This window comes from Pituophis catenifer, unplaced genomic scaffold (assembly GCF_029215685.1).
Source record: "Pituophis catenifer annectens isolate HBS135680 unplaced genomic scaffold, rPitCat1.0.hap2 SCAF_6, whole genome shotgun sequence".
NCBI classification, from domain to species: Eukaryota; Metazoa; Chordata; class Lepidosauria; order Squamata; family Colubridae; genus Pituophis; species Pituophis catenifer.
In genome coordinates this window covers 40266041-40293500 of record NW_027256886.1, presented here as the reverse complement: position 1 = coordinate 40293500, position 27460 = coordinate 40266041, and the positions used below count along the sequence as shown (strand labels likewise).

The 27460-nt window shown below is 36.4% G+C and overlaps 2 protein-coding genes across 2 annotated transcripts; one reads left to right on the top strand and one right to left on the bottom strand.

The window, feature by feature from the left end:
* Positions 1–620: 620 nt before the first annotated feature.
* Positions 621–27203, top strand: LIMS2 (LIM zinc finger domain containing 2). The gene is made up of 10 exons (XM_070944881.1): positions 621–692; positions 11822–11981; positions 13026–13092; positions 13565–13685; positions 19828–19977; positions 20415–20565; positions 22034–22126; positions 23603–23651; positions 23787–23862; positions 25871–27203. The coding sequence occupies exons 1-10, from the start codon at positions 682–684 to the stop codon at positions 26016–26018; spliced, it is 1026 nt and encodes a 341-aa protein (XP_070800982.1). The 5' UTR covers positions 621–681; the 3' UTR covers positions 26019–27203.
* On the bottom strand, positions 14274–18406 carry GPR17 (G protein-coupled receptor 17). Its single transcript, XM_070945459.1, has 2 exons — positions 18346–18406; positions 14274–17078 (listed from the first exon to the last, which is right to left on the bottom strand). The coding sequence occupies exon 2, from the start codon at positions 17050–17052 to the stop codon at positions 16036–16038; it is 1017 nt and encodes a 338-aa protein (XP_070801560.1). The 5' UTR covers positions 17053–17078; positions 18346–18406; the 3' UTR covers positions 14274–16035.
* Positions 27204–27460: the final 257 nt, after the last annotated feature.

Below are 27460 nucleotides of genomic sequence, written 5' to 3'. Positions count from 1 at the left end.
AGCTGCCAAGCATCTGAATTTTGATCATGTGACCATGGGGATGCTGCAACCATCTTGTGAAAAATGGTCATGTCATTTTTTTCAGTGCTGTTGTAACTTTGAACAGTCACTAAACAAACTTCTTGTAACTGGAGGACTAGCTGTACTTGCCCAGAGTCACATTTTGTGAGATGGGCACTTTAAAAATTTGTACTGGGATATTAAGAATACTCCTAAGAAAATAGCGACATATAATGGCCATAGGCACAGAATGAGGCCCGCACCCTGGTTTTAATAGGACCTGTTCAAAATAATGGTCGCTCTAATCCTAGAAACTATTTAGAGTATCTCCGGAGTAAGAGCAAACAAGCCATAGCCCTATAGTAGCTGCGGTTTGCTTTCCACTGCCCTGCACTATGAAGTCCCACCGCACAGGACCGCCGCCCTCGCTATTTCATTATTTATTATTTCATTCCCTTTCTAGGAAAAATATGTGCTGGGCCGAGGGGCGGGAGGAAGATCAGGCCGCCTGTCCTGACCTAGAGGGGCGGCCCGCTACGGCAGCCAGCACCGGGCGGAGGACAAGAGCAGGCGGGCTGCGGGGCTGCTGCAGTCGGGTGCTCTAGCGCGCTGCTCGTCGCTCTCCCCACGACCCCCGCACCGAAGCTCTCTGGCCAAGAGTGCTTTGGACCCACGGCCGCCATGACGGGCAGGTAAGAGGAGAAACACAGCGAGGTCCCCCGCAGTCGCCTGGAAGCTCGGTTGGGTTTCACTTGCCAGGGCGGGTGATGACAAAACGGCGAAACAGCTTCGCCTCCTTCCTCCACGGGACCACTCGCTCTCCGCGACCGCTGTCCCGAGTGGCTCAGGAACTGCCAAGACTTCCCTTTCTCGGGATTTAAAAAGGAATTGTCGGGTTTTTCAATCTTTCGGAGGAAACGGGGAGTTGTGAAACACGACTACTAGCTGGAGAAAAAGCTTCTTTGCCCGTTAACCTTTGTACTACCACATATTTACTGAGGAGATGAAGTTTCCCTCTTCTGGCTGAAACCGTTCATTTCTCTTGTATGTGATGCGATCTTTTTTGCTTTAAGAGGCATTGAAAACCAAATGCTGTTGTCAACAGCAGATGGCAGCTCCTGACTTTCGCTGATGGCAAAAAGGAAAGCGGCATCAATCCTAACATGTATTTAGATGGGAGACCATAGGGAAATCCAGTTTTTCAATCCCAGACTGGGGGGAAAAAAATGCTGAAAAAAAGGCAATATACTGCTGCTGAATTCCGTATAATTAAACAAGTGGAATGTAAAATACACTTGCTACTTGGGGCTGATTTTCTCTTAAGCAATCTTTATGCGTGTCTTATTAGCTAATAAACTATTATAGAATAGTGAGATATAGCAAACGGGCACTTTATATAGTGAAAGCTTTTATCCTGTTGTTGGACTCTTCAGAAACCTGTTTAAATCTTTATTATTTGCTTCTCTAAACCTTTAAAATTATAGATGTTTTTCACCAGATATTGAACTGATTCTATGTTATTGTAAATTTGTGCTAATTTGCTATCTATAAAATAATTTTAAACAATAAAATACAGTTGGGTAGAGTGAATACTGTGCAAATGTATGTTGGAAAGAGCAAAGCATTTAATGGTAAAACAAGTAAAACTGCAGAATTGTTCATATAGATTGTTAAAAGAATTTCTCAAGAAAAACCTGTAAACAGCATGATAAGGTTATGGGCAGATTTTGGTCTGATTTTAGTCTGCCTTTATTTGGAGCAACTCTGCTGTAAAGAGGTTCCAAGTTGCATAAAAATACACAATTGGGAGAGCAGTTACTGAGAACATAAATACAGGTTAAATAAAAATAGTTTTATGCAATATTTCTAGCTAACATTATTACTATTATTACTATTCCTTGGAATGGGTTTCTTTTGAAATCAAATTCTCTTTGTTTTATGGATTTTTTCCCAACAGTTTATAGATCATTTCTTTTTTATCAAATGGTCCGCAGCACTGTTTCTAACTCCTTCTCCAATACCTTGTTTCTCTTGCAAATGTTGAAGGCTAAAGCCTTTCACTTTTCAAGTGGGCAGCTGGGAGGATCTCTTGTACTGTGCTAAAATGAGCTTCCTTCCTTTTGTTTGAAATAAAGACATGCATCCTGAGGAAATCTGCTGTTTGTGTGACATGCCCCTGACATTTGGAGTTTTGTGAAAGCAATTATATTATATTTGTTCTTACTTATATTATTTGCTTACTATTTTGTTATTATTATTGGAAAAATAAGAATTCTACATTTTCGTCTTGTTTTGCATAAATACATCAATCCTATCAAAAAATAATGAAATAGCAATAATAAATCATGAAAGTCTGAAATGATGAGACTCTATTAACCCAATAGTGAATTCTTAACCTATTTTTTGTGTTTTGAGAGTATAAATTATAGCGTTCAGGGTTATTCAGAAAATAATGTTCTAAACCTTTCTTACATGATTAATATATATATATAGTAGAGACCAATATATAGTACAAATATTCATGAACTATTTGGTATAAAATTGAGCTAAACTCATAAATACTTACAAGAAAAAAACTAAAGATAAAGGTTTCCCCTGTCCAGTCATGTCTGACTCTAAGGAGTCATCTCTAAGTTCTAAGTTCATTTCCGCTCTTAGCTGAAGGGGCCAATACCATCGAAGATATTTTTGTAGTCATGTGACCAGCATAATTATATATTGAGGCACATGGAACACTGTTACCTTCTCATCAAAGTGGTACCTATTTATCTACTCTCATTTGCGTGCTTTCAAACTGCTAGGTGGGTAGAAACTGGGGTAAGTAATGGGAGTTCACACCCCATTGGGTCTTGAACCTGGGCTATCAGCTTTGCAGCTGACAAGTTCAGTGTCTAACTGCTGAGCCATCACGCCTCTACAATCAAATAAATAAATGCCTATTATTACAAAATTTTCATTGTTACTGATTCAGTATTTCTGCCCCTGTTCTGATATAGATTATCACATCTTTTGAAACCGTAGCTACCCAAAGAATTATGAACCCACAATTAATGGATTATGACAGTAGGACAGACTAGGAGAGGAGTAGCATAGATGAATCATTACAAATCTTACCCTATGTAATAAATATAACAGAATCCTGTAAACATATAATTGTTCTTACTTGGGGAAACTTGACATTTTCCTTACTTAGATGAATCTTGATCATTTAATAGATGACTGATGAGATTTAAGAGATGAAGACCTCCTGACGTAAGACATGTTATCATGTCTATGTATGATAACATCAAATTAGATAATGAACATTGATAGCATACCCAAGATCTTTCATTTCTAGGTCTGTGAAAACAATTAGTCCAGAAACGGGAGAATTTATAAGGTTACTCAGCTGAGCCTTTGGCAATGATTGCTTTAAAAGGTTATTAGTAATACTGCTGCCAACAATCTTAATAAAATCAATAGTTATATTTTGGGAGATTGTTAAAAATAACTTTTTGTGTGCTTGCATATTAGAGTTTGATACCTTACCTTACTCCAATTTGTTTCTGTTATAATTTTATATATATATACAGAATAAAGAATAATAAATAATTTTTAAAAATCTCATTTAAAATATGATAACAAAAGTTAACAGAACAATAGATAAAGGAGAGAAGGACAGGGAGGACTGGATTACCAAAACAATTTAAACTTCAGAGTTATGTCTCCAATTTGTGTAACATGATACTTTTTCCAAAGTGGGTGTAAAAGCAACAACATGAGTCAGTGACCTTCTGAGTCTAGAATTATGAACTGGGGGCAGGGAGGGTTTAGAAATGTAAAATATGTTTCTTTACTTCGCTTCTTGATATTTTATTGGAATGTGATTTTTGGAGTGAGTTTCAAAGCCACTCTGCTCCTTTCTAGCATTTTTTGTTCTAGTGACATAATTTTTTTTAGAGCATAACTAATGCAAAACTAGTTAAGGAGTGCTGAAATTAAAGGATATATTTTTATTATTATCATTTCTTTTTACTGATGAAATATCTACTATTAAAAATCTCATAGCTATCTTTTCTGATATGGCTACTCAATTGTATTGTTTATAATTTATTAAATTAATAATTTATTATTTATCACATTTCTGTGATTTTTGGTGAGGGAATTAAGGGGATTTTGAAATATGGTGTTTTAAATTCTCTAAACAAATATAATTCTGAATTCGTAACATTAATGGGATGGATTGAAGAGAGAAGGAAAGCAGGCAAGGAATCTGTATAGTTCTTGAGGAAAAAGTGGTGTATGAGAAGAATGGACGTCACTTCTTTTAACTAGCAAATACAAGAACACAGTTTTTCTGGAAGAAATCCATTTCCTGAACCTTGTGAGTTTCTACTTCAGAGTTGCTATTCGGTTACCTTCATGCAGTTTTCTTCCCAGCGGTAAGAACCATGGCTGGTGTGAGACTTCGGGGACTAACATCTTCCAAACTCTATCAACGCCGACAAGAGCGCCTGAGTGGCATAGTGTCACTATTGAATGATGAGAAAGAGAGGGCAACTGAGATATTGGGGTAGGTTATTTGGATACCTCCTCAGATTAACAGTTGCTGATATATTTAAAATGTTTGCTCTGACTTACTTTGAAGTGGAAAGTAAGGAAAACCAGGTTGGGATTCCTCCCTTTGCTTGAAGGAAGTGCTGCTTTGGCTCTGATAACATCAGTTCTGTATAAAAACAGGAAATCTGCTATGGAAACCTTCATCACTTGAAGTTAAAATAGGTTAGTGTAACTAGCACTGCATGAATAGACTTAAAAGATATTTCTTATTTTACTTGCCAACAAGAATCAATTTATACTTTTTTTCCACCCAAAATAAGTTTACAATATTAATGCTTTGCTTAATTTTTGTGTTCAACATGCATGATTATACTGCAAAAAAAACAGGAATTCTAATCCTTTAAACCGGGCAAATTTTCCATATTTTCTGTCTTTAAAATATATGAGAATCTCCCTTCTAAAAAATTGGTGATCTTTAGAAATAATTTAGTTTTCAAAAGATATATTCTTTATGCATAGTTCAGTCAAATATGTCTCATTTCTCCTTAACAGAGAATTTGATGCATAGTGAAGCATTTACAATGAATATTTTAATGGGTTTTTTTAACACACGTAAAACCACTAGATGAGGTCATCAGGAGTTTGGGTGTTGGTTGTTATTAAAATGCTAATGATACCTGTATCTATTCTTACATTTTTTTCCCTAAGGCAATGGGTTTGTCTTCCAGACAAAATATAGTTATCAGTTTAAAATCCAAAATACTTTAAATTTGAATTGTTTGAAACAATTCCTTTCTCTATATGATCCCCAAATTTAAGATAATCAGAGACATCTGTTTTGAGTGCCTCCAGCTTACGCAGTGATAGTTTAGGAATAAGCTTTTTCTATCATTGCTCCTGAATTATAGGTAGAAAGCAGCCCATGTAGGTATCACGAATCTATTCCCTTAAGAGGGGTTCAAGGAAGCTATAAATCCCTGCTTTCAGTCTCTTCTAATGATACTTAATAGCTTTACATTTTAATTTGACTTTTATTTTTTATTATTTTGATCTGTTTATAGTATTTTTCTTTAAATTTGGTTTGGTTTGGTTTAAATTTTGATGTAACTTTGGTCCAGAGGGATTGAATGGATTGGAACTATAGTCTAATACTTATTACACTAGAATATCCTTAAAAGGAGTTCATATAACAAAATGTTATGTAAGTATAACTTTATGGATATAAAATGTTGGCTGACTCGTCTCATTATACAAGAATGAAAAAATTATGCTTACTATGTATCTGTCTTCTATTTAAACTGTAGAGGAGCCTTCCCTATCTTGGATTCTGGTCATTGATCTCTTGGCATGCAACCCTGCCATATGTTTAAACACATAAACAAACCTACTTCCTCTCATCAAAGATCAGTTTGCAGAATTCTGAACCAATTGCAGCCTGTGAATTATCTTCAAGGCAGCCTCAAGGAAAGCGCAAGTTAAGGTGTATATGCTAAATCACTATTGTGAGATTATCTCAATTCTCAAAGGGTTGCAACTAGGTTCTCCTTACGTAGTTACATTCAGTGTAAGTTAGTGTACTTGTATATAGTGATTTTCATTCTCTCAAATATTACCCAGACTCTAGAATCATCTTTGAGATGGTCGGTGATTGTCCTTGCTACAGCTGCTGAAAATCTAAGCCAATCAGTACTTCCTCAAGCTTGAAGGATAGGGAAGAAAGCAGACTTCACTGTTGTGGGAATCTCTCTAGTACCCAATTTCTCCGACACAGTGTCTCCACGGCATCCCTCTAAACAGTTGGCAGTTGAAACAGTTGAAATTAAGGAGGTTTTTTTTATCATGTCTTCTAAAAACTACCGTAGTTTGCGGATGAGCTCTGCTAGTCTTCTTTCATGTTGTCCTTGCATTGTATGTTATAGATGACTCCTGTTTTTTGCTTCTTGGGCTACTGGGTCATTTTGGTTTGCTTAAGATATTTTGAAGGGCTTTCATTTGTATGTTACTGTGATGCCATGTGGTTGCAGTAGTCTGTTTATTGTTTGTGCGATGTTTTTGATGTATGGGAGTGCAGCGAGTTGTGTGATTTGATACTTTTTGATAAAGTTGTGTGGGTATCCATTTTGTTGGAAGATGTCTAACTCCTATCTTACGTTTCATAACTCCTAATGTAAGTTACGAAAGCTTGCTGCTGTTCTAATCAAAGACATCTTTTACTATCTGACATTTTTAGCACTTTGCAAGTAGGTGGCTATGTGGGATGGATGAGAAAATCCAGAAATGCTTGTAAAATGCTTGTAAGGTCAGAAGTAACAAAAGGCATAACCTCTGGCAAGATGCAGATTGTGGTTTTTTTTTTCTCTCATGGAAATTAAAACTTCTGTTTTTGTAATCCATTAGCATTTAGTTTTCCACGTAGTACTCATCTGGAAATGACATTTGTGTCATGACAATCTCTATCTCCCATTTTTATTTATTAACACTCTTCTGGTATTTTGGCAGTCCTTGCTTTGAACAGTTAGCATAGAAGTTGAAAGCATCAATAGAATATATCTATAATATTTCTAATACCGGTATACTATACTTTATTCTAAAGTAGGGGTGTCAAACTCAAGGCCCATGGGCCAGATCCAGCACGTGGGGTGCTTAAATCTGTCCTGTGGGGCTGGCCTGGAAATAGCAAAGGACCAGCCCACAGTGCCTCTGGCAGCCAAAAAGGAGCTTGGGGGCCCGTCCGCGGCCTCCCCACAGCCCATTTTTGGCCTGGATAGCCTCCTGCAGCACTCTGCCGACCAAAAGTGCTGCAGGAGGCTGTCCAAGCCCCATTTTGGCCACCCCACCCCACCCCATTTTGGCTGGCAAAGTGCTACAGGAAGCGTCCATCCCAACTTCCATATTCCCCCACCCCCCGGCCAGTCCGCAGAGGAGAACTACAATGCTGATCCAGCCCTCGAAGAAGTCCAGTTTGACACCCCTGTTCTAAAGGATCTCTGTCTATTATTTTTAAGCCATTAAAAATAATGGGAAATAGCTCATGAGTTCACAAGTTAATTATAAAAATTAAAAGGCAGGATACAAATAAATCAGATTCACAAATCATATAGAAAAATTAACAAGCAGTCACCTTCACAAACAATAGAAAAGCTGATATATGTATAAAATTCAAAAAATTTAAATCATTATTCTACATACATATACAAAGAAACTGCTAATGGAAGAGGTAGCTGTATTAATCTATTGGAGCAAAATTTGTTGCTTTTTACAAACAAAAGAAAAAGTAATTTTATAGAGAAAATAGCATTAGAGCTAAGTACTTAACCCAGCGGATTAGTTGTAGAAAGCCTGGTTTGTAATGTATATAAAAAATAATGGTTACACTCAGTTTTGCTAAAAATGGAGGTGTTCTAGTGATATTTATTTATTTACTTATAACCTATCTTTCACTCAGGAGCAAAAAGATGTTCCTTCCTCTTATTTAGTTCTATAATATCATTCCTCTGAGAGAATTCTAACAGAACATTAAATGTAGGATATGTTTCCTGCCAGGCATCAAAAATTTGTGAAAATGTCTTTCAGGATATAAAATATTCTACCTTTAATTATGAGGTATTAATTGTCAACAGAAAATCAGATTTCAAAAGGCAGATTCATTTGTTTTGAAAATGACTGATGTTCCCAAAAAGACCAAATCCATGTACTGAAATCATTTTTTTAGTGGACATTTTTCCTAGATGTTCAGATGGCAAAAAGTATATTGTCACAATTACATTTTGTGTACCACAATATCCTTTCTGAATCCTTTGGTCCTTCAAATGGTTATCTGTGCCTTGTGAACATCAAGATTACATAACTACACTGTGGTAGGAAAAAGAGGAGAACCATGCAGATTTTTTAAGTGAGTTTTGCCCATTTTACAACTTTTCTTACCACTGTTCTTAAGTGAATCATTGCAATTAAGTTAGTAACTCAGTTGTTAAGTGAATCACATGACCCTAGGACATCACAACCATCCTAAACCAGTTGCCAAGCATCTGAATTTTGATCACATGACCAAGGGGATGCTGCCATGGTCATAAGTGTGAAAAATAGTCATGTCATTTTTTTCAGTGCCTTTGTAACTTTGAACAGTCATTAAACGAACTATTGTAAGTCGAGGACTACTTGTATTAATACTCAGTAGTATAAAACAGGTTACAAATATATGAAAACGACACTGTAAAATTAATTGGGTATAATTAGCTGTATATTATGCATATACAGCTTCTGGGTATGGATTCTGCAACCCAACAAGACAGACACAAACTTCAGAGGATAATTAGAACTGCAGAAAAAACAATTACTACCAACCTGCCTTCATTGAGGACCTGTATACTGTACAAGTCAAACAGAGGATCCCTTGCATCCTGGACATAAATTGTTTCAACTCCTGCTCACAAAACGACGCTATAGAGCACTGTACACCAGAACAACTAGATACAAGAACAGTTTTTTCCCGGATGCCATCACCCTGCTAAACAAATAATTCCCTCAACACTGTTGAGTCTGCATTACTGTTAATCTTCTCATCGTTTCTATCACCCATCTCCTCCCACTTATGACTGTATGACTGTAACTTTGTGACTTGTATTCTTACGATTTATATTGATTGTTTCCTAGTATGATTTAATTTGATTGCTTATTTGTACCCTATGATTATGACTATCATTAAGTGTTGTACCTTATGATTCTTGATGAATCAAGAATCTTTTCTTTTTATGTACACTGAGAGCATATGCACCAAAGACAAATTCCTTGTGTGTCCAATCACACTTGGCCAATAAAGACTTTTAATAATTCTAATAATTCTAATATGACATAGCAGAATTTAGCTATATTTAGAGTAATACAGACATGAATTTCTGAAAGTAAACATAAATAAAATTGATCAGAATGAACAGGAAATTTGCTTAAATGTGGGATTATGGGGCTCCCCTTGAAGAGCATTCGGAGGCTCCAACTGGTCCAGAATGCGGTCGCGCGGGTGGTTATGGGCACAACTCGTTGCGCCCGCGTGACACCCCTCCTGCACGAGCTGCACTGGCTCCCAGTGGTCTTCCGGGTGCGATTCAAGGTGTTGGTCATCACCTTTAAAGCGCTCCATGGCACAGGACCCGGGTACCTTCGAGACCAACTTCTGCCACCAATAGCCTCCCACCGGCCAGTTCGCTCCCACAGAGACGGTCTCCTCAGGGTGCCATCAACCAAGTTATGTCGGCTGGCGACACCCAGGGGGAGGGCCTTCTCTGTGGGAGCCCCAGCCCTGTGGAATGAACTGCCCCCGGAAATACGTAAGATCTCCGACCTCTGGGTGTTTCGCTGCGCACTGAAGACCCTGTTGTTCCGCCAGGCCGGGCTATCAACATAATAATTTTAAATTGGGGTATTTTAAATTTTCGGGGTTTTAAACCGGGCCAAATCTATTTAATTATTTTAATTTTTAATCATTGTTTTGTCTTGTGTTTTTAAATTGGCTGTACACCGCCCTGAGTCCTTCGGGAGAAGGGCGATATAGAAATAATAATAAAATAATAATAATAAAATAATAATAATAATAATAATAATAATAATAATAATAATAATAATAATAAAAAATTTGCCGGACTTGAACATTTTGACGCTACAAAAAACCACCTTACTCGGAACAGCTTACATCCTGCGACGATACCTTAACAGTTCCTAGGTCCTTGGTTAGGACTCGAGCTGCTGAGCTATTAACCAGCCTCAAAGGCTGTGAATCTCACTAAAGATTAACCAATAAATAATAATAATAATAATAATAATAATTATTATTATTATTATTATTATTATTATTATTATTATTATTATTATCAACTTTGACTATATGCCAGCATAAAATGGCCAATATATAAAAAGAATTTAACAGTTTCAGTAGCCCTTTTGCTACATGGCAAAACCTCAGTCCAAAAAGGATAACTTTGTATCTCTGTTCTATGACTGCAGTAGGCATCAAATCAGGCTGAGGATAATGCCATCCTATATTTAATGATTCCAAGTAAGGTAGCAGGTCTACAAAGAGTGAATGGTTGATCAGAAGTAAACCCATGGAAAGAGATACCAGGTCTAATCGGAGATCAGTATTTTTAATCTGCTGCTTTGACATTACTATTGCATGTACCCAAATATACAGAGTTAGATCAGTGAAAATCCAAGGAACGCCAACTTTTTTTGCCTATTTGTAACCAAGGGTTGATCTCAATTTGACTGAGTTCTTCACAGTAAAGAACTGCTTTTGAGAGACAGCAGAGACTTGAAATATGTTCCTAAAAATTGATCTGAACTCTTTCTATGGTGGTCAAAGAACTGTCTGGGTCTCATTGGGCACCAAATAATAGCTGCATTCTAACTTCAGAAGACAATTGGAAGGAATACAATTGTTACTTTGATTTGTCTCAATTTTAATCAAAATGTACAGATTACTTGGGAGGTAAAAAAGAAAGGTAAAGGTGGGTGGTTTTGAATGCTTACAAAACCCCCCATTGTCTAGCTTTGAATTTAGAAATTAAAGGGTGTCTAGTTAGAAGCCACTTGTAGAACACTTTCATCCATGACCTTCTACAGATGTTTCCATGAAGTCTCCAGGAACTGAACATAGCCTGAAAAAGCTTTACCTTGACCTATGCTGCTTTTTAAAGATAGTTTAAAGGGCATCCCTAATAGCTACTACCACTTTATGTAGTTTTCTGTGACTTTTTGATAAAACACCATTTAAATCATAATATATTAATATTCTGTAGATGGCATTAAATAAGAGCCAAGCAAATAGCTCACTTTCATTTGAGAGATAGAAGACTACTTCTTTCGATATAATTAAGCTCCATTGCTTTATAGTATAAGAGTCTATGTATTTATTAAAAGTCCAATTACGAATTTAATCCCCATTAAGTATACAAAGGATTGCATCCTTAGAGTCAGATAGACTGTTAATTGAAGTATAGTCACTAGCCTAGTGTAGTTCTGCACCAGAGACACATTCCTTGTATGTCTAATCACACTTGGTCAAATAAAGCTGTTCTATTCTATTCTATTCTATTCTATTCTATTCTATTCTATTCTATTCAGGATAATTAAATATTTACCTTCTAATTATTTTTATAATTGGCATCTCTACTGTGCTTGAATCTAAATAAAGGTATAAAATGGACTTTATTTTTTATTACTGTAACTTAATTTAATGGCTACACTTTGCATTTAAAAATATTTTTCATTTTTCTCTTTTGTTTCTCAGTAATATGTCAGATGCCCTTGCAAATGCTGTATGTGAACGCTGTCGAGCCCGTTTTGATCCAACTGAACGTATTGTAAACAGCAATGGAGAACTGTATCATGAAAACTGCTTTGTCTGTGCTCAGTGCTTTCGCCAGTTTCCAGATGGCCTCTTCTATGATGTGAGATTATTATACTTTTAATAGTTGGGAAAGTTACTTAGTTTTTTTCCTTCCTTGACTGAGAAGCATAACTGAACTATTTTCTATGCAGTATACAATTGCCTCAGTTCTAATTTCAGTGTTCCATTTCTCTTTTCTCCCCTATGTAATTTTTAATATCATCCATTCAGCAGAGTCTCACTTTCTTAGACAAGTAGCTAGAAGAGTTCAGCAATCACCAGTTCAGGTACTGTGCTAACCAGATTTCTTCAGCTTAGAATCTTGGAGAAATATTGGAGTTGGAACTCAAAAAAATTCTAGCCAGCATGACTTAAGAAAGTGCTAAATTATAGTTTAGGGCTATGTGTACTAGCTTGAAACCCTGTACTCCTTTCACATCCTCTGACAAAAAGTGATATTGGAAGCTCTCATTTCTGTGAGCATTAATTGAAGATCACAAATCCAAACATTAAAAAATGAGTACTTTTTTCTGGGATGTGTTTAAACCAATGTCATAAACCAAGCATGAAACCTACATGTTTTAGTTAACCATAGTTAAGAGCAACCATAGTTTATCCAGCTTTAAACATAACATTATACTGTAGTCAGTTAACATTAGGAACCATGATAGTGAAACAGAAGGAAGGAAAAACTAATACTAAAAGAATAGGCTAAGTATGTCTCCCTTTGTTTTTGTTAATTGATTTAATTTAATAAAAATGCAAGGCTAAACCACGTCAGAAGATCATGAGCTATTATCTCTTGTGCATTAAAAGCAAATCTTTTTATAGTCAGTAAAAAAGGCATATTTAAAATCAGAGAGAATAGCTAGCAAAATGAGATGAGTGCTATTACAAAATATCTAATTAATATTACAATTATAATAACTTGTGATTTGAAGGTGGGTTAATGTTTTGGAATGAGCTTCCCAAAAGTAAGAATCAATAATGCAAGATAACCCCAGATATTGATGAGGGAATACTATTGCTTTGTATCTGCACATTCTACAGTTCTTGGTATGGTGAATGTTTTATAAAGATATGTTTTCCTGCATATCTCTTTCAGTTTGAAGGGAGAAAATATTGTGAGCATGATTTCCAGATGCTATTTGCACCATGCTGTGGGGAATGTGGTAAGGTTTCCACATAAATGATTCAAATCTAATTTTGTCTGTTTATTAACAATGTTTGTAAACTATCTGATTATGAGATCCTGGGTGTTCTATAACTAGCTTCTTAAGCAGAGGCAGTAGAGAGCAAATTAAAAAGAAAATATTATAATTTATTTATGACTCCACTGGTCATAGGTAAGAACAAAAATAATGCATGGAAAATTGTACTTTTTTAAAAAGACATTCAGAACTTTATAATGGAATCTTTGTGGTTCAGTGAAATAGATATTAGTTCTGTCTCTAACAAACCTGGATTTATCTCAGTGACCTTGAGCAAGTTAGACATACTCTTAGGTTTCTCATTACTGTAATAAAGCAGACTACAAAATGTGTTTTAAAAAATTTGCTACCCAACTACTACTATGGAATTCTAAGGACCAGGGAGTCTTCTGAAATGAATTAAGGTTATAAAGTATGGTATTTCTGTTTCAAGGTGAATTCATCATTGGCCGAGTCATCAAAGCAATGAACAATAATTGGCATCCCGAATGTTTTCGTTGTGAACTCTGTGATGTAGTTCTTGCTGATTTGGGTTTTGTGAAGAACGCTGGCAGGTAAGAATAGATAGATAGAAATATATCTGCATTTTATATGTTAAAATGTTAGCAGAGATAGGCATAGAAACTAAATGTGAAGTTGAATGCATTGTGTAAGATAGTAATAAGTTATGGAAAGGAAGATATGTCTCTAAAAAGACTGGAGATTGAATGTATTAGCAGCCATTCTCAAAATGGTAATTCTTTTAGACAAAATGCCAGGAAGTAGCTAATCGTCTTTATAAATACAGTTATATTAAGATGAATAATACTTACCAACAGTGTTGGTAGTGTTGGTGGATAGACAGAATTTTGCACCATTATAAACAAAATTGCTTTATTCTCCTTTTGAATGTATTTTCAGTTATGTAAGAAATATAAGTTTTTAAATATACATTTTAAGTACAAATGTGAATATAAAGAAAGTAAAAATAAAAGACAATAAATGCAAAAATAATTTGGGAAAAAAAAACACAAAATAGAATAGCCTCAAAATACATGCAGCAACTTTCCATTTTCTAGCCTATTCTTAGCATTTATGTTATTTTCCTTAATGAAAATAATATTGGAAATTAAACATTTTATTTATTTGTGAATTCTCTGAACCTATCTTTATGTTTTATATTTCTTCTATCATATTGGCTAATAGAGTTTAGATTACTAAAAATAATTTTTAGAAAAATTAAAGGCAGTCCTTGTGCCTTTCCTTTAGTAGATATTAGGTATTTGTGGTCACAACATACTTCAGTTTAGAAAACAGAACTCAACTGCTAAAAGGCAAATGGAAGTAATTTACACTGTTTTAGCTAAACATTTATGTGCATATGTTCTAAACATACTGGAAAACATCAAAACTTATAAAATGCACAGTATAAAGTTGACTAGGATCTGAAATGTAGCAATAGCACTTAGATTTATATACCGCTTCATAGTGCTTTACAGCCCTCTCTAAGCGGTTTACAGAGTCAGCATATTGCCTCCAACAATTTTATTTTACCCACCTCAGAGGGATGGAAGGCTGAGTCAACAGCCTGGTGAGATTTGAACTGCCAAATTGCAAGCAGCCGGCAGCCGGCAGAAGTAGCCTGCAGTACTGCACTCTAACCACTGAGCCACTGCCGCTCATGTAGAAAGATAACAAGCATGATAGTACAAACTAGTGATAAAACTGCAGCAAAGTTACATTGTCAAAGTAAAGCAGGTAGCTGTACAAGCTCAGTTGCTCCAGCTTCAGATCATCATTGTTCTAAGACAATATGGCAGACTCAGTCTACATTAAGTAGGGCTAAGTGCCCAGCTGGACTTACATCTTACATTATTAAAGTGAATTGAGTTAATGATTTGTAGCAAGCTCTCTAAGAATTCATTAACCATATTAAAAAATCTGCATATAAAATAAATTGTGGTTTGTGCATTCACTGCTATTGAAAATGGTATCTACAGCCAAAGCTGTAATTAAAAGGAACACTTCGTTGAAATGTGATGTTTGTAATTTATTCGTCTTGAGATGTAATAAAAAGCATCAGCAGCTTTTGTAATCATCTACAACTATAGTAGGAGAGTTATAAAGTTTGTTTAAAACTAAACCCCATATTCATAAACCTCTCAAAAGTTTGCACTGTAGATGTAAATGTTGAACAACTTGGGGCTGAATTCCTGCCTGCCTTGTTATATTGCAGATTGCACAAAATAGGATTTGGACAGTTCCTGGATATTACTAAAACTTCTCTATCCATTGTTTTAATATTTTAAATGGTCAATTCTTTCATTACCTATGAACATTTATTTTCTGGAGAAGTTACCAAACTTTTGTTCACTGAAATTTCAATTTATATTTTAATGGAGTTATTACTTAGTGCTATTTGCTATGCAAAAATTATCACAAGATTCATAATTTCATACAACCTGATCTAATTGTTGAAATGGTTATGATAAGGTAAAGTTGCCTCTTAATTGTCTGTAGATCAAAAGAATGCTTATGAAAAATCTTATTGGCAATATTTCCACTGATAGTAACATTCAAAAGACTATTCCAGGAAATCAAAATAATTATGTGTCCTGATAGTCTTTGTAACTATTATCTCTGTAATTCCCCTCCACTCACTCATCCCAGAAAATTAAAAATGCTAGGGAAAAGGCAAAAAAGGGAGATACTATCCATCCTGGCCAACAAGGAATAGCAGGGCTTTCGAAATGGCACCATCTACCACCTCCCTATTTCTTCCCAGTTAGGATTGTTGTATATGCTTATCCTTAACAATTAAGTATTAGATCTTGTGTTTTTGTAGAAAAGAAATTCTACTTTCTAGGAGATCAAATTGTACTGGACAATAAACTTTTGTTAAGGAAGCATTTTGTTTTCAAGTATTTACAGTTCAGATTTAGCACTTAAAGAGCTGTCGTTTGTTTTCCCATCATAACTTGAAGGTAATCTTGCAATTCTTTTGGGGCAAAACAAACCACATAAGGCCTCTTGAAACTTTTCAGCGACAAAAAAATACATGACAGGATCTAGGGCACCATTTAAACTGGTGAGGCACGAAGTAATGCGATTGCCAAGTGCCAGGATCCTCTGCATTGCACAAGAAGTCTTCACACCATCATAATTGAGGATATAAATGTAGCGGTTGACATGATAGGGCACAAAGCAGACCAAGAAGATTGTAAGAACCATGATTATCATTTTGATGGCTTTTTCCTTTAGATGATTTTCAATGCGGTGCCCCTTCTTCAGGCTTCGTATGATCAGTAAATAGCAGGTTACTGTAGTAAAAAATGGAAAAGTGAATGCGATAGCCAGGGAGACAAGAGCGTGACGTGATGCTTTCTCCCTGTAGAGTTGGAGGCAGATGGTGGTATTATTCATCTCAACTGTTTGCACACTGATCAAAAGAGGTGCCATGGCCACGGCAACTATAACCCACAGGAAGGCACAGGTCAAATGAGCATAGAGTGACCTTCGGAGTTTGAGGGACTTCACAGGATGCACGATAGCTAAGAAGCGATCTATGCTGATGCACATGAGGAAGTAGATGCTCGCATACATGTTGAGGTAGAAAAGAAACCCTGTGAGTCGGCAAGGGAGCTCTCCAAATGGCCAGTGATTGCCTGAAAAGTGGTAGACCAACCGAGTTGGTAAGATGAGCACAAAAGACAGATCGGCTACAGCAAGATGCATCAGGAAAACATTGGCAGGGGTATCTGATTTTTGGTCCCGAATGAAGAGCCAGAGTGCCAAAACATTGCCCGAAAAGGCTAGGATGAAATTGAGAAGGTAGAAAATAGCAAAAAGGATGTTTTCCATGTGACTCTCTTTGCCACATTGCTCTGAATTTGACAGGGAAATGTTGAATAACAGGCCTGAAGAGTCTGCTTGGCTGTTCATTCCTCACAACTGTCTTCAATGAGAGCCTGAAATACCAAATAAATAAACTTGGATGAAAATATTACAATATCAAGAAATCTGTATTTTATTATTTATTATATGAACTAGTAAAACTTGCTGGTTTTTTTCCTTGCTATTGGATGTTGATTAGTGTTGTCTGATAATCCCCTCCCCAGACTTTTGAAAAACCCACTTCCAGATAATCGGGAGATCCTCTAGAATTAGTTGCATAAACAAACACGTTCTATAATGGCACATGAATCCCAGCCATTCTTTTTATAAACTATGCATGAAAATTAGGTACAATTCTAGGAAAGGATGTTCTATTTTAAATTTTTTGGTTAGCCATATTTCAATTAATTGCCCTACTTGTCATAGGTACAGAAGCCTAATTATCCATATATATATAATATGCAATATTATGTTTTTATGTATGTATGTATGTATATATGTATACAAGCACCTTCACTTGAAGTTCCAAAGAAGCGGTACATACTGTGCATTGAATGTATCATTTGCTTGATTGAAAGTGCTTTGTAGACAAATCTTTGTAAATAAAAGTGATATAAATACTGGAAAAGCTTCTGTTCCTATGGTTAATTTCATTCAAGTCTTTAGACATAATGAAAAGCATAGAAATCATATAAATGAAAAACTCACCATTATTTGGATCTAACTCTAGTATTACTTGGAACTTAAAACACTTTATACTAATTGCAAGTGTTAATTTTGCAACTAGACCACAGAGTGTTCCAGATATTTCAAAAAAGATAAAATAAAGAATTTCCTCTACAGCAAAAAGGTAGGATTACTTTATGTCTTAATGAAGCTTGAACAAACATTCCCAAGTTTCCCAGCAGATTGTCTTTTGTTTGTATTCAATTCTCTAGTTTATTAAGAGGATCATAGTTAATTGTCTTAAAAATACATTAGAAATCACAGCTATTCTATTTTCTTGGAACAGCAATGCTTTTCATTCTTCATTCATCCAAAGTGAATGATACTTCATAACACTCTTATGAGTATTATGAAAATTAAAAAATCAACTTGTATCAATTTGTTGTAACTTGGTAGGTAATTCATTTATAAATGTAATATTTAGTTCGCAATCTTCTATTATGGATACATCTAGTAATATTGAGTAGAACACCCAACTGTGTTCTTATCATTATAGACAGCACCTTTTGAACAGTAATAACAGAAACTGTTTGTTTGGAAACACCAATACAAGTTAGGAGATGCTGTATTTTCTAGGCTAATAAATGTTGCCCACTCTGATACCAAAGCTCTTACCTCTTGCAGTTTGCTTGCAATCCGATCGAGTTGTGATGAAAACCTTTGAGCTCTTTATAACACCAGCAAATTTAGGAAAAAGAACACAGCTGTAAAAAGTTCCATCAGGGGTTGACTGTAGGAAGTTCAGTGAAAAGGGTGCCACACTATATAGAGTTCTGCTAGGTGTGATATTCCTTTATCATCTTGCTCACAGAAGAGGAGGGGAGATAACATGCCAGTTGTGAAAGACACTCTTAATTCCAGCTAAGCTGTTGGAGGAGGGAGTTGCTAATTGTTACTGTATTTATGAATATTCCAATGTTTTCCCTGCTCATTAAAGCCTCTCTCTTTGGATCTCTGCTTTTTACACTGTGCCTTTGGAGTCCTCTGGCTGCCTTAGAGGTCTTGGAGAGTATTGCAGAAGGGGAGGGGAAATCTAGTGCTACAGACACAACAGGACATTTCAGAAAGGGATAATTCCATAATGGTGGGAATGCGGGTGAGAAGGACGGCTACCATAGTAACGGCTTTGTGATTCTAAGACCTCCCTTTGCTTTGCACTGGACAAGGATCTATAGGATAGTAGACAGGGGCTTCCAAATGAGCTGGGCTGCTAATGGTTTATCAGTGGAAAGGGCTGAAGGCCCCTTATTCAGTAAAACGGGAGGGCATTCTTCTTAGGACACTTGCAGTAGGGTCTCTGTGTCTTGCCCTGTATAATTAGACTTCATTCCACAGAGAGGAATAAAATTGATGCCTTTATCCTGAGAGCAACACAGCTGCATACTCCCATTTATAAAGGGACGCTGTCTGCTTTCTTTCTGTGAACTGTAGCTCTTGTCTTAGTATCTTCAGCTTTGGGGAGGAAGAGCAGAGAAGACTTGTGAAGCAAGTGTGCTAATAACATTCCTTTCCACTTATGCGGACTGGGCTTTCTATTGGGGACTTGTAAGAAACACAAGATCCACAGTGGCCTCGTGGAACTGAGATTTATTATTAGCTCATTTCTATTGATAAGGACCTAGAGGCCAAGTGACCTTGCTCGGATCTTTCAGGAAGCTTGGGAGACTGTGGCATTAATTTGAGTTGCTTGGGTCTTTTCTAATTGGTATTTGCACAGTTGTATCGATCAGTAGCTTTCCATGTTATCTGTGCATTCAGTCCCATAAATGAACAAAATGGAGCATGTTCTATATAGGGAAAACTGAAAAATTAAATGTAAATGCATTTGTGTGTACTTGTATGTTTGAAATTTCGTGACTTTTTAAAAACCATAAGTAGATGCACAAAAATTCCATTTGCTGAAGAAAATAATGCTGTCATTTACCTAAATCAGTTCAGTGTTAATGTAATTCATGCAATCACAAGCTCCAAACATGGTTTGTGAATTAATATTCTCATTAAGATTCAGAAGCTCTGAAGTCTAACAAGCAATTTGTTTGTAAATTACTGTTATTTGAATGATACCTCTCAACATTTCTCTTTCCAACTGCACTTTAGACATCTCTGTCGGCCTTGCCACAATCGTGAGAAAGCCAAAGGCTTGGGCAAATATATTTGCCAGAAATGTCACTTGATAATTGATGAGCAGCCTCTTATGTTCAGGAACGACTCCTACCATCCAGATCATTTCAGCTGCACCCACTGTGGGTATGTTGACCATGTGCTAAGTAGTTATAAATCTCCTTTTAAAAGTAAATTATTGAATTGAATCTCCTCTGAACATGAATCGCCCATTAAGAAGCTAGATATAAAGTGTCCAAAGTACAAACTTAATTAGATAAACATTTACAATAGAAAACCTTTCTAAAGTTTAATGGACAATGGCTTAATATTTCTGATTTTTAAAATACAAGTCACAAACCAAAATCTACTATTAAAAGGGGTTCTTCCAAAGAATGTGTAAGAATGAATAATGAGGCAAAGGAAGTCTAAGAACTATATTTATATTTAAGAACTTTTCCTCTTTTCATGTTTGTCAAGAAGCCAGGTAAGTGCCTTTTTTTAGATTATGTAGTGACTATTACATAATTACTATCTGTGACAAATATTTGTCCCAAAGTCTTAATTACTAATGTTGTGTATAGGAAGGAATTGACCGCTGATGCCAGGGAGCTGAAAGGAGAGCTCTACTGCCTGCCGTGCCATGATAAGATGGGCATTCCAATCTGTGGGGCTTGTCGGCGGCCTATTGAGGGTCGAGTGGTCAATGCTCTAGGAAAACAATGGCATGTTGAGGTGAGAACTTCCCCATTCTGCTGCTTGCTGGAAATCAATATTGCTCTTCCCTTTTTGATACAATGTGTTTTCCTCATTTAATAAACAGATATTGCCACTGTTCTTCGTACATAATGAAATCAATCTTTATTTTGTATTTAGCTAAATTTGTAGCCTGTCTTGTCCCAAATATATAAATAATAAAAATGCATGAAACAATAATAGATGAAACTGTTTTCTGCCTTAAAATATAAATTTACTAACTAATGTATTAGGTCAGGAAAAGTGTGTCCCTCCAAGTGGTGTTGAACTACAGTTCCCAATTTCTGGAAATTGTTCCAAGCATGATCCACGATTAAGGTTAGGAGGAGGAGAAATTCAGAAACATTTGAAAGACCACAATTATTATTATTTTTTAAAATCCTCTTACTAAAATCTTATAATAAAAACTGTGAATAGTTTCCAACATTTCAAGATGGGATGGCTGTGAGTGAATCTCTCTTTGTCTTTTGAAATATAAGTACTGTACATCAAGTACAAATAAGTATAAATGTTAATCTCAATAGGACAATCAGGAAAAAAAATAACTCATCTTCATAAATTATATCAAGATATTTCATAGCTTTATAGACTATCAGAAAATGTGATTGAAAGGCAACTAGAATCCATGGAAATACTGGAACATACATACAATATGATTCAGTCATTGATACTACATTAGAAGATGTGGTTCAAGTCCGTAAATTACTGGTTGCACTGACTTTCATATACTGTTTTAAATGATATAATTCAAATTTTATGGTAAGTACATATTTGATGAATATATCCAAGTTGTTTTTTAATATTTTAAGATAATTTTATGAATATTCTGTTTTGATACCAAGGTATTTCATCTTGTGAAAATCTTTGTGAGAATCTAGTGTAGAAATATTACTAAATAAAAATAAAACAAATGTCTAAAGAAAAGACAGTATTCCCAGCTTATAACCAACAGATATTTAGCTAGGAATGCTGTGGTAACAATGACTCAAAAGGTGCAATTGTGAATATGTTTAGAAACACTAGAATTCAAGTCCTGCACAAATATGAGTGTCATTGATAATGTTTGTTTCACATGAAATTTGACATCCCACCTCTGTGAAATGAAGGTAACAGGATTCTGGAGTGAAACACAACATTATTGCAGAGTTTGATTCTGGAATATCTAATTCCCATTTCTTCTTGGCTATTTGGTATAATTTAGAAATCAGTATGCAGTAGCATAAAAATGAAATATCTTCAGACATGGTACTTTCTTAAGACCATTGTTTCTAGTTCTCCCTTGAAGGAAATGACTATGTACAAAACAATGAAATAACATGAGCTTGATATCTCTGGTTTTGCTTTTTTTCCCCATACGAAACTCCTTGGACATATCATTTGTTATGCTTGACATAACAACTCCTTTGACAAAGACCCTTTGACATAACATGTCCTTTTCACTTTATAGCACTTTGTTTGTGCCAAATGTGAGAAGCCATTCCTGGGACACCGGCATTATGAGAAAAAGGGTCTGGCTTACTGTGAGACTCATTACAATCAGGTAAAGTTTACTGTCCTTTATAAGATACTTCATTTCTCTTTCTCTTTTTTCTTTTCTTTATTTTGACAGGTTAAAGAAGGCATAACGTTTTCCTGTAAGATACAGATTTTGAACATTTAAAGATATAATAGACATACTAGTCTTAATAAGTATTTAATGTCTAGGAATATTTTGCACTTGGGACGGAAATGCAAATCAAATTGCCTCTAGGTTGGTTAACCATAAATAGCCATTCATAAGTATGGAGCAGAATGAAGGGCAAGAAAAAGAGAAGTCAGTGCCAAGAGTTTCCTAGGTGGAATTTACTGGAAGAAAACATCATGTCTTGCAGTGGGAAATAAGGCATAATTTATTGTTTGTTGCAAGCTAGACTGCTGAAAGAAATAGATTATTTTTCACTGTGCTGTGCTTACTTATAACGAAACAAAAAGGTGCTTTAAAAACAACACTGGTTTCCACAGCTTTGTCAAAGGAGACTGATCGGTAGCACTGCTCAGTTACAAGAGAATCTATAGTTTGGGGAAATTCTCTAGGAATTTCTCATTGCTCTATGGGGCATCCCTGCACTGGATCTCAAAGAGGTTTGCTGTCTTTTTTAAAAGGGCACAATGAGTTCTCTTCCCTCTCATTTCACATTATGCAAATTCTTCAGAACTGCATTTCAGATTGGAGTTGGAGTTGAGGGAAATTTTGCGTTGTTACCTCTTCATCCATTTTTCATTGCCTGGAGAATATAAGAAGCTTTTACTGCACATCAGATCTGCTGTCCTTTCTTTCCTCTGCAATTGATTTTAGTAGGGCAAATAAACATTAGAAGTATTTAGTGTTTAGGAAGGTCAACCTAAAAATATTTTAAATATTTGACTAAATTAAAAATATAGCCTGTCACACTGATGTAATATTTTCCAGTTATTATCAAGCACTTATCAGCAGTTGAAGGAGCCTTCCCATGTGGCCAAGGGGCTCCTTAACTATAGAATGTATAATTGTTTACGTTAATCTAAGGTACTCTCAAAGATCCTCTAAAAGAGATAAACCATATAACGTTAGATCTGAATTCTTCCAAAGCAACAAGTACAATACTGATTGATTTTTAGGTATAAACTGGGAAAAATAATCTGAAAGTTATAAAGGAAAACCCTTCAAGCATGTAAATAAACTCTCCTTCCTTCATCAGGTCCTCATCTTATCTGTTATGGATAGATAAAATCAGAGCAACAGCTTTCAACTTCAAAAAATACAGTTCAATAAAGCAAAGATTTTGCTCTGATTCTGTACTTTAAAACTGTGTAAAATACGTAGTTTTTAGGAATTAAAACTTGATTCTTGTCAGTTCTGAAAGAAAAGATATGAAGGGAGTGAAATTCAGAGCAATAACTGAGCACGCTTCTAGGGGCACCAATGAATAAACTGTAAGGGCTGAAACATTCCTTCCTTTCAATGAAAATTATGGCTTTTATTCTTTTTTTTATGCAGCTCTTTGGAGACGTCTGCTACAACTGCAGCCATGTGATCGAGGGGGATGGTAAGTCGGAGACTCTCAATACATCCATTGCAGTTCTGCATGAACAATTTTCAATGATTCTTTTCAAATCTGTCTACTGAATTTGGAACAATGCTACAGTATGATAACATCCTATTCTTTACTATTTCTCACTAGTGGTATCTGCTCTCAACAAAGCTTGGTGTGTAAACTGCTTCTCCTGTTCTACCTGCAACATCAAGCTCACCTTGAAGTAAGTGGCCAGCAAAGACTCTCCCATAAGGGATTTTCATAAGAAAGGAATTGAAACAAAATGTCTTTATATGTGATCCCAGCACACCTGGAATACAGTGTCAGGTGCTGGTATAATAGAACTGAGCATCTCAAATGCTTAGTGGGCTTGAATAATTTCTCTGAGTATGGGATACTTTAGCTTGGAACAGAGGCTAATAGAGTAAAGTCTATAAAGTCATTTATGCCATGAAGAAACTGAAGAAGAAGACATTTTATCACCCTCCCTTTCTCAAAACGTTAGGACCAGGGTAGTGGTGGGTTGCTACCGGTTCGCCCCGGATTAGGCAAACCGGTAGCTGTGGTGGCGGGAGGCATCCATTCGCGCACCCATGAATGAACTGGTAGCGATGGGTTTTGAAACCTGCCCCTAGACCAGGGATCACCCAGTGAAGTTGCCTGAAAGATTTAGAACAGGAAAGGAAAGCTATTCTTTCTACAACTAATCTATACAGCTAACCTGTGGAATGTATTACCTCTAGACCTGTTGATAGCTACTAACTTAAAGGACTTTAAAAAGGAATGCATAAATCCAGATAGGACCTGCCCATCAAGGGCTTTTAGTATTCAGTTGTACCTCTGATTTGAAATCAGCCTGCCTCCAAAGATTAGTTGCAGGAATAATAGCAGAAACAGGTATGTTTCCACTTCTACTTGCAGTCATCTAGAGCAGTGGTCCCCAACCTTTTTATCGCCGCGGACCAATCAGCCTTTGATAATTTTACCGTGGCCCGCTGAGCGCGCGCAGGGGTGGGGGCTTTGGGCCACACGTGCGTACCTGCGCGGGGCTCTCTTCCCTGAAGCCTTTGCGCACGGCCCAGGAGCTTTTGCGCACGGCCCAGGAGCCTTTGCGCTGCAGCGTTCATGTCCCCCGGCCGCTGCGCGGCCCGGTGCCAGGTACTCCACGGCCCGGCACCGGTCCGCGGACCGGGGGTTGGGGACCACTGATCTAGAGGATCTGGATAACCGCTGAGTAAAACCAAAACTCTGACCCAGCAAACTTATTCTTCTTGTGGGTCCAAAGGAGCAATTACAAAAATTGCCACAATAACATGACTGAAATAATTGGCTGATACCTTTGGTTATCTGTCAAGGATACATTCTAACAGCAAGGGGAAAAAACATGATTAATTAGAAAAACTCCATGTAAGGAGGCTTACCTGGATAAGGCCAAAATAGCAGTCAATGAAATTTTTCTTTTAAGTGTATAAGAATTACAGTATTAGGTTTGTCCTTCATAACGAAGGGTTCCTCTACTGCTCCTGAGAGTTTAGAATCAATGAGCCACAGGAGAAACATAAGAATTATAACAGAATAACAGAATTGGAAGGGACCTTGGAGGCCTTCTAGTCCAACCCCCTGCTCAAACAGGAAAACCCTATACCATTTCAGACAAATGGCGTCTTAAAAACTTCCAGTATTGGAGCACCACAACTTCTGGAGGCAAATCATTCCACTGATTAAATATTCTGTCAGGAAATTTCTCCTTAGTTCTAGGTTGGTTCTCTCCTTGATTAGTTTCCATCCATTGCTTCTTGTGCTAACTTCAGGTGCTGGAGAATAGGTTGACCCTCTTCTCTTTGTGGCAGCCCCTTAGATATTGAAACACCACTAGTCCTTCTTTTCATTATAATAGGCATATTCCTACAACTGTTTTTCATTTGTTCTAGCCTCCAGCCCCTAATTATTACAAAAATTATTAAGTACACAATAAAATTAAAGTATCTAACCGTATTGCAGACACCAATAGTATCTTATGCTCGGATGGACACTTAAGTATTCTATTTTAAACCATAGGTTGAATGAGGCATTTATTTGTATGTAGATTTACTACCAGGACTTTGGAGAAAGTTGCCTATTAATAGTAACAATAGGAAAAATGTATCTCACATCTTCCCTATTTACATAGTTTTCAAGCCCAACATTGCTTTTTCTGAGTAGAATTTAATGGTAATGTATTTCTTTCAAAGGAATAAGTTTGTGGAATTTGACATGAAGCCAGTGTGCAAGAAATGCTATGAGAAATTCCCTTTGGAGCTGAAGAAAAGGCTGAAGAAGTTGTCTGAGCTGACCTCCAAGAAAACACAACCCAAAGCTCTGGATCTGAATTCTGCTTAAACAGGTCTCTGCCTCCTTCACACTGCACTCTTCTTCCCGAGTGGCAATCACCCAAGAATGGTTAAAGGCCCAAGACACACAGAACCTCACCAGTTACATTTTGTAATCTGAATGTTTTCTGCTCAGGTATATTGCGCAGAGTCTGGCCTTTGGGGAAAAAGTGCTGTGGATATACATGAAGATGCACTATTTTCCTTTTGTTATAAATGTGTTTTGTGATTTTTTTCATCTTTCAGTATTAAAAGCCAGATTTATACTATATGTCACAGTATTCTATAAATTGTTAAAGTAAGGGGTAGAAGTGGGAAATAGGTTACATTCTACCCTTTGTGAACATTATCTTAAAATGGCAAGGGACTAATAATTAAGTAGTGATCTAACAATTTCAGTTAAGCTATTATGACAATATGATAAAGCTCCACTGGTTTTATTAGATGGCTGTCCATATCACTGTAATGGTGAAGCTTGATGTGTTTTCTTTAACCAACAAAACATTTCAGCTGCTGAAACAGACACTAATGCTTAAGCTAAACTTCCTACCTACTATATATTTTCTCACACTGTAAACTAGAAACAGCAGAAAATAAGACCTGAATGGACCAAAACAATTTAGCTAGAAACCTCAAAAAGCTACTTTTTGAGATATAATGTCTCAGGCAAATATAGCTAGAACAGATAATTTGGTGGGGAGAGGTGAGGGAGGAGTCAGAATTTTAAACTGTTTCTTCCTGCTTAATAATGGCATCAGTGATTATTCTGTTAGCAACAAGATTTTGTGAACATCATTTGGTGTAATCCATATGCTACACTTTACAATTTATCTTCATTTTATTATGATTCTGCTAATGCCATTCCAAATACCTATACTGTATGGTATTATAGCAATACTTTGTCCCCTAATACTTTGGGTTTTCCATTTTGAACCTAACTATTCTGTTCTTGTAACATGGTACTTGTGTTCTTGTGATCAGAACATGAAATGGAGCAGAATGATTAGTGCAGAGTAAGATGCTTATTTGACAAACATTGGTTTCTCTTCAGTAATTATAGTAAATATGTATATTATCTCCTACTTGGTTTATTATTAGCAACTGTGTTTGGCACAAAAGAGGTAATTTTTTTATCTGAAATCATACTTTTCAGTGTAAGAGAAAAGGAAAAAATGCACAAGGAATAGCATAATTTTTTATAATTAAGAGCAGAAATCATATTCTCATTGAATGAATCATCAAGACCAGGGGTGTCAACATGAAGTCCCGCAGGCCACATCTGACCCATGGGGTGCTTAAATCTGGCCTCAAAGGGTCGGCCACGGCCCATTTTCGGCCTCCATGTCCTCCAGCAGCACTCTGCTGGCCAAAAACAGGCCACACGGAACCTCCGCGCGGCCCCTTTCAGCCAGCAGAGTGTTGCAGGAGGACTGGATTGGACTGGATTACAAT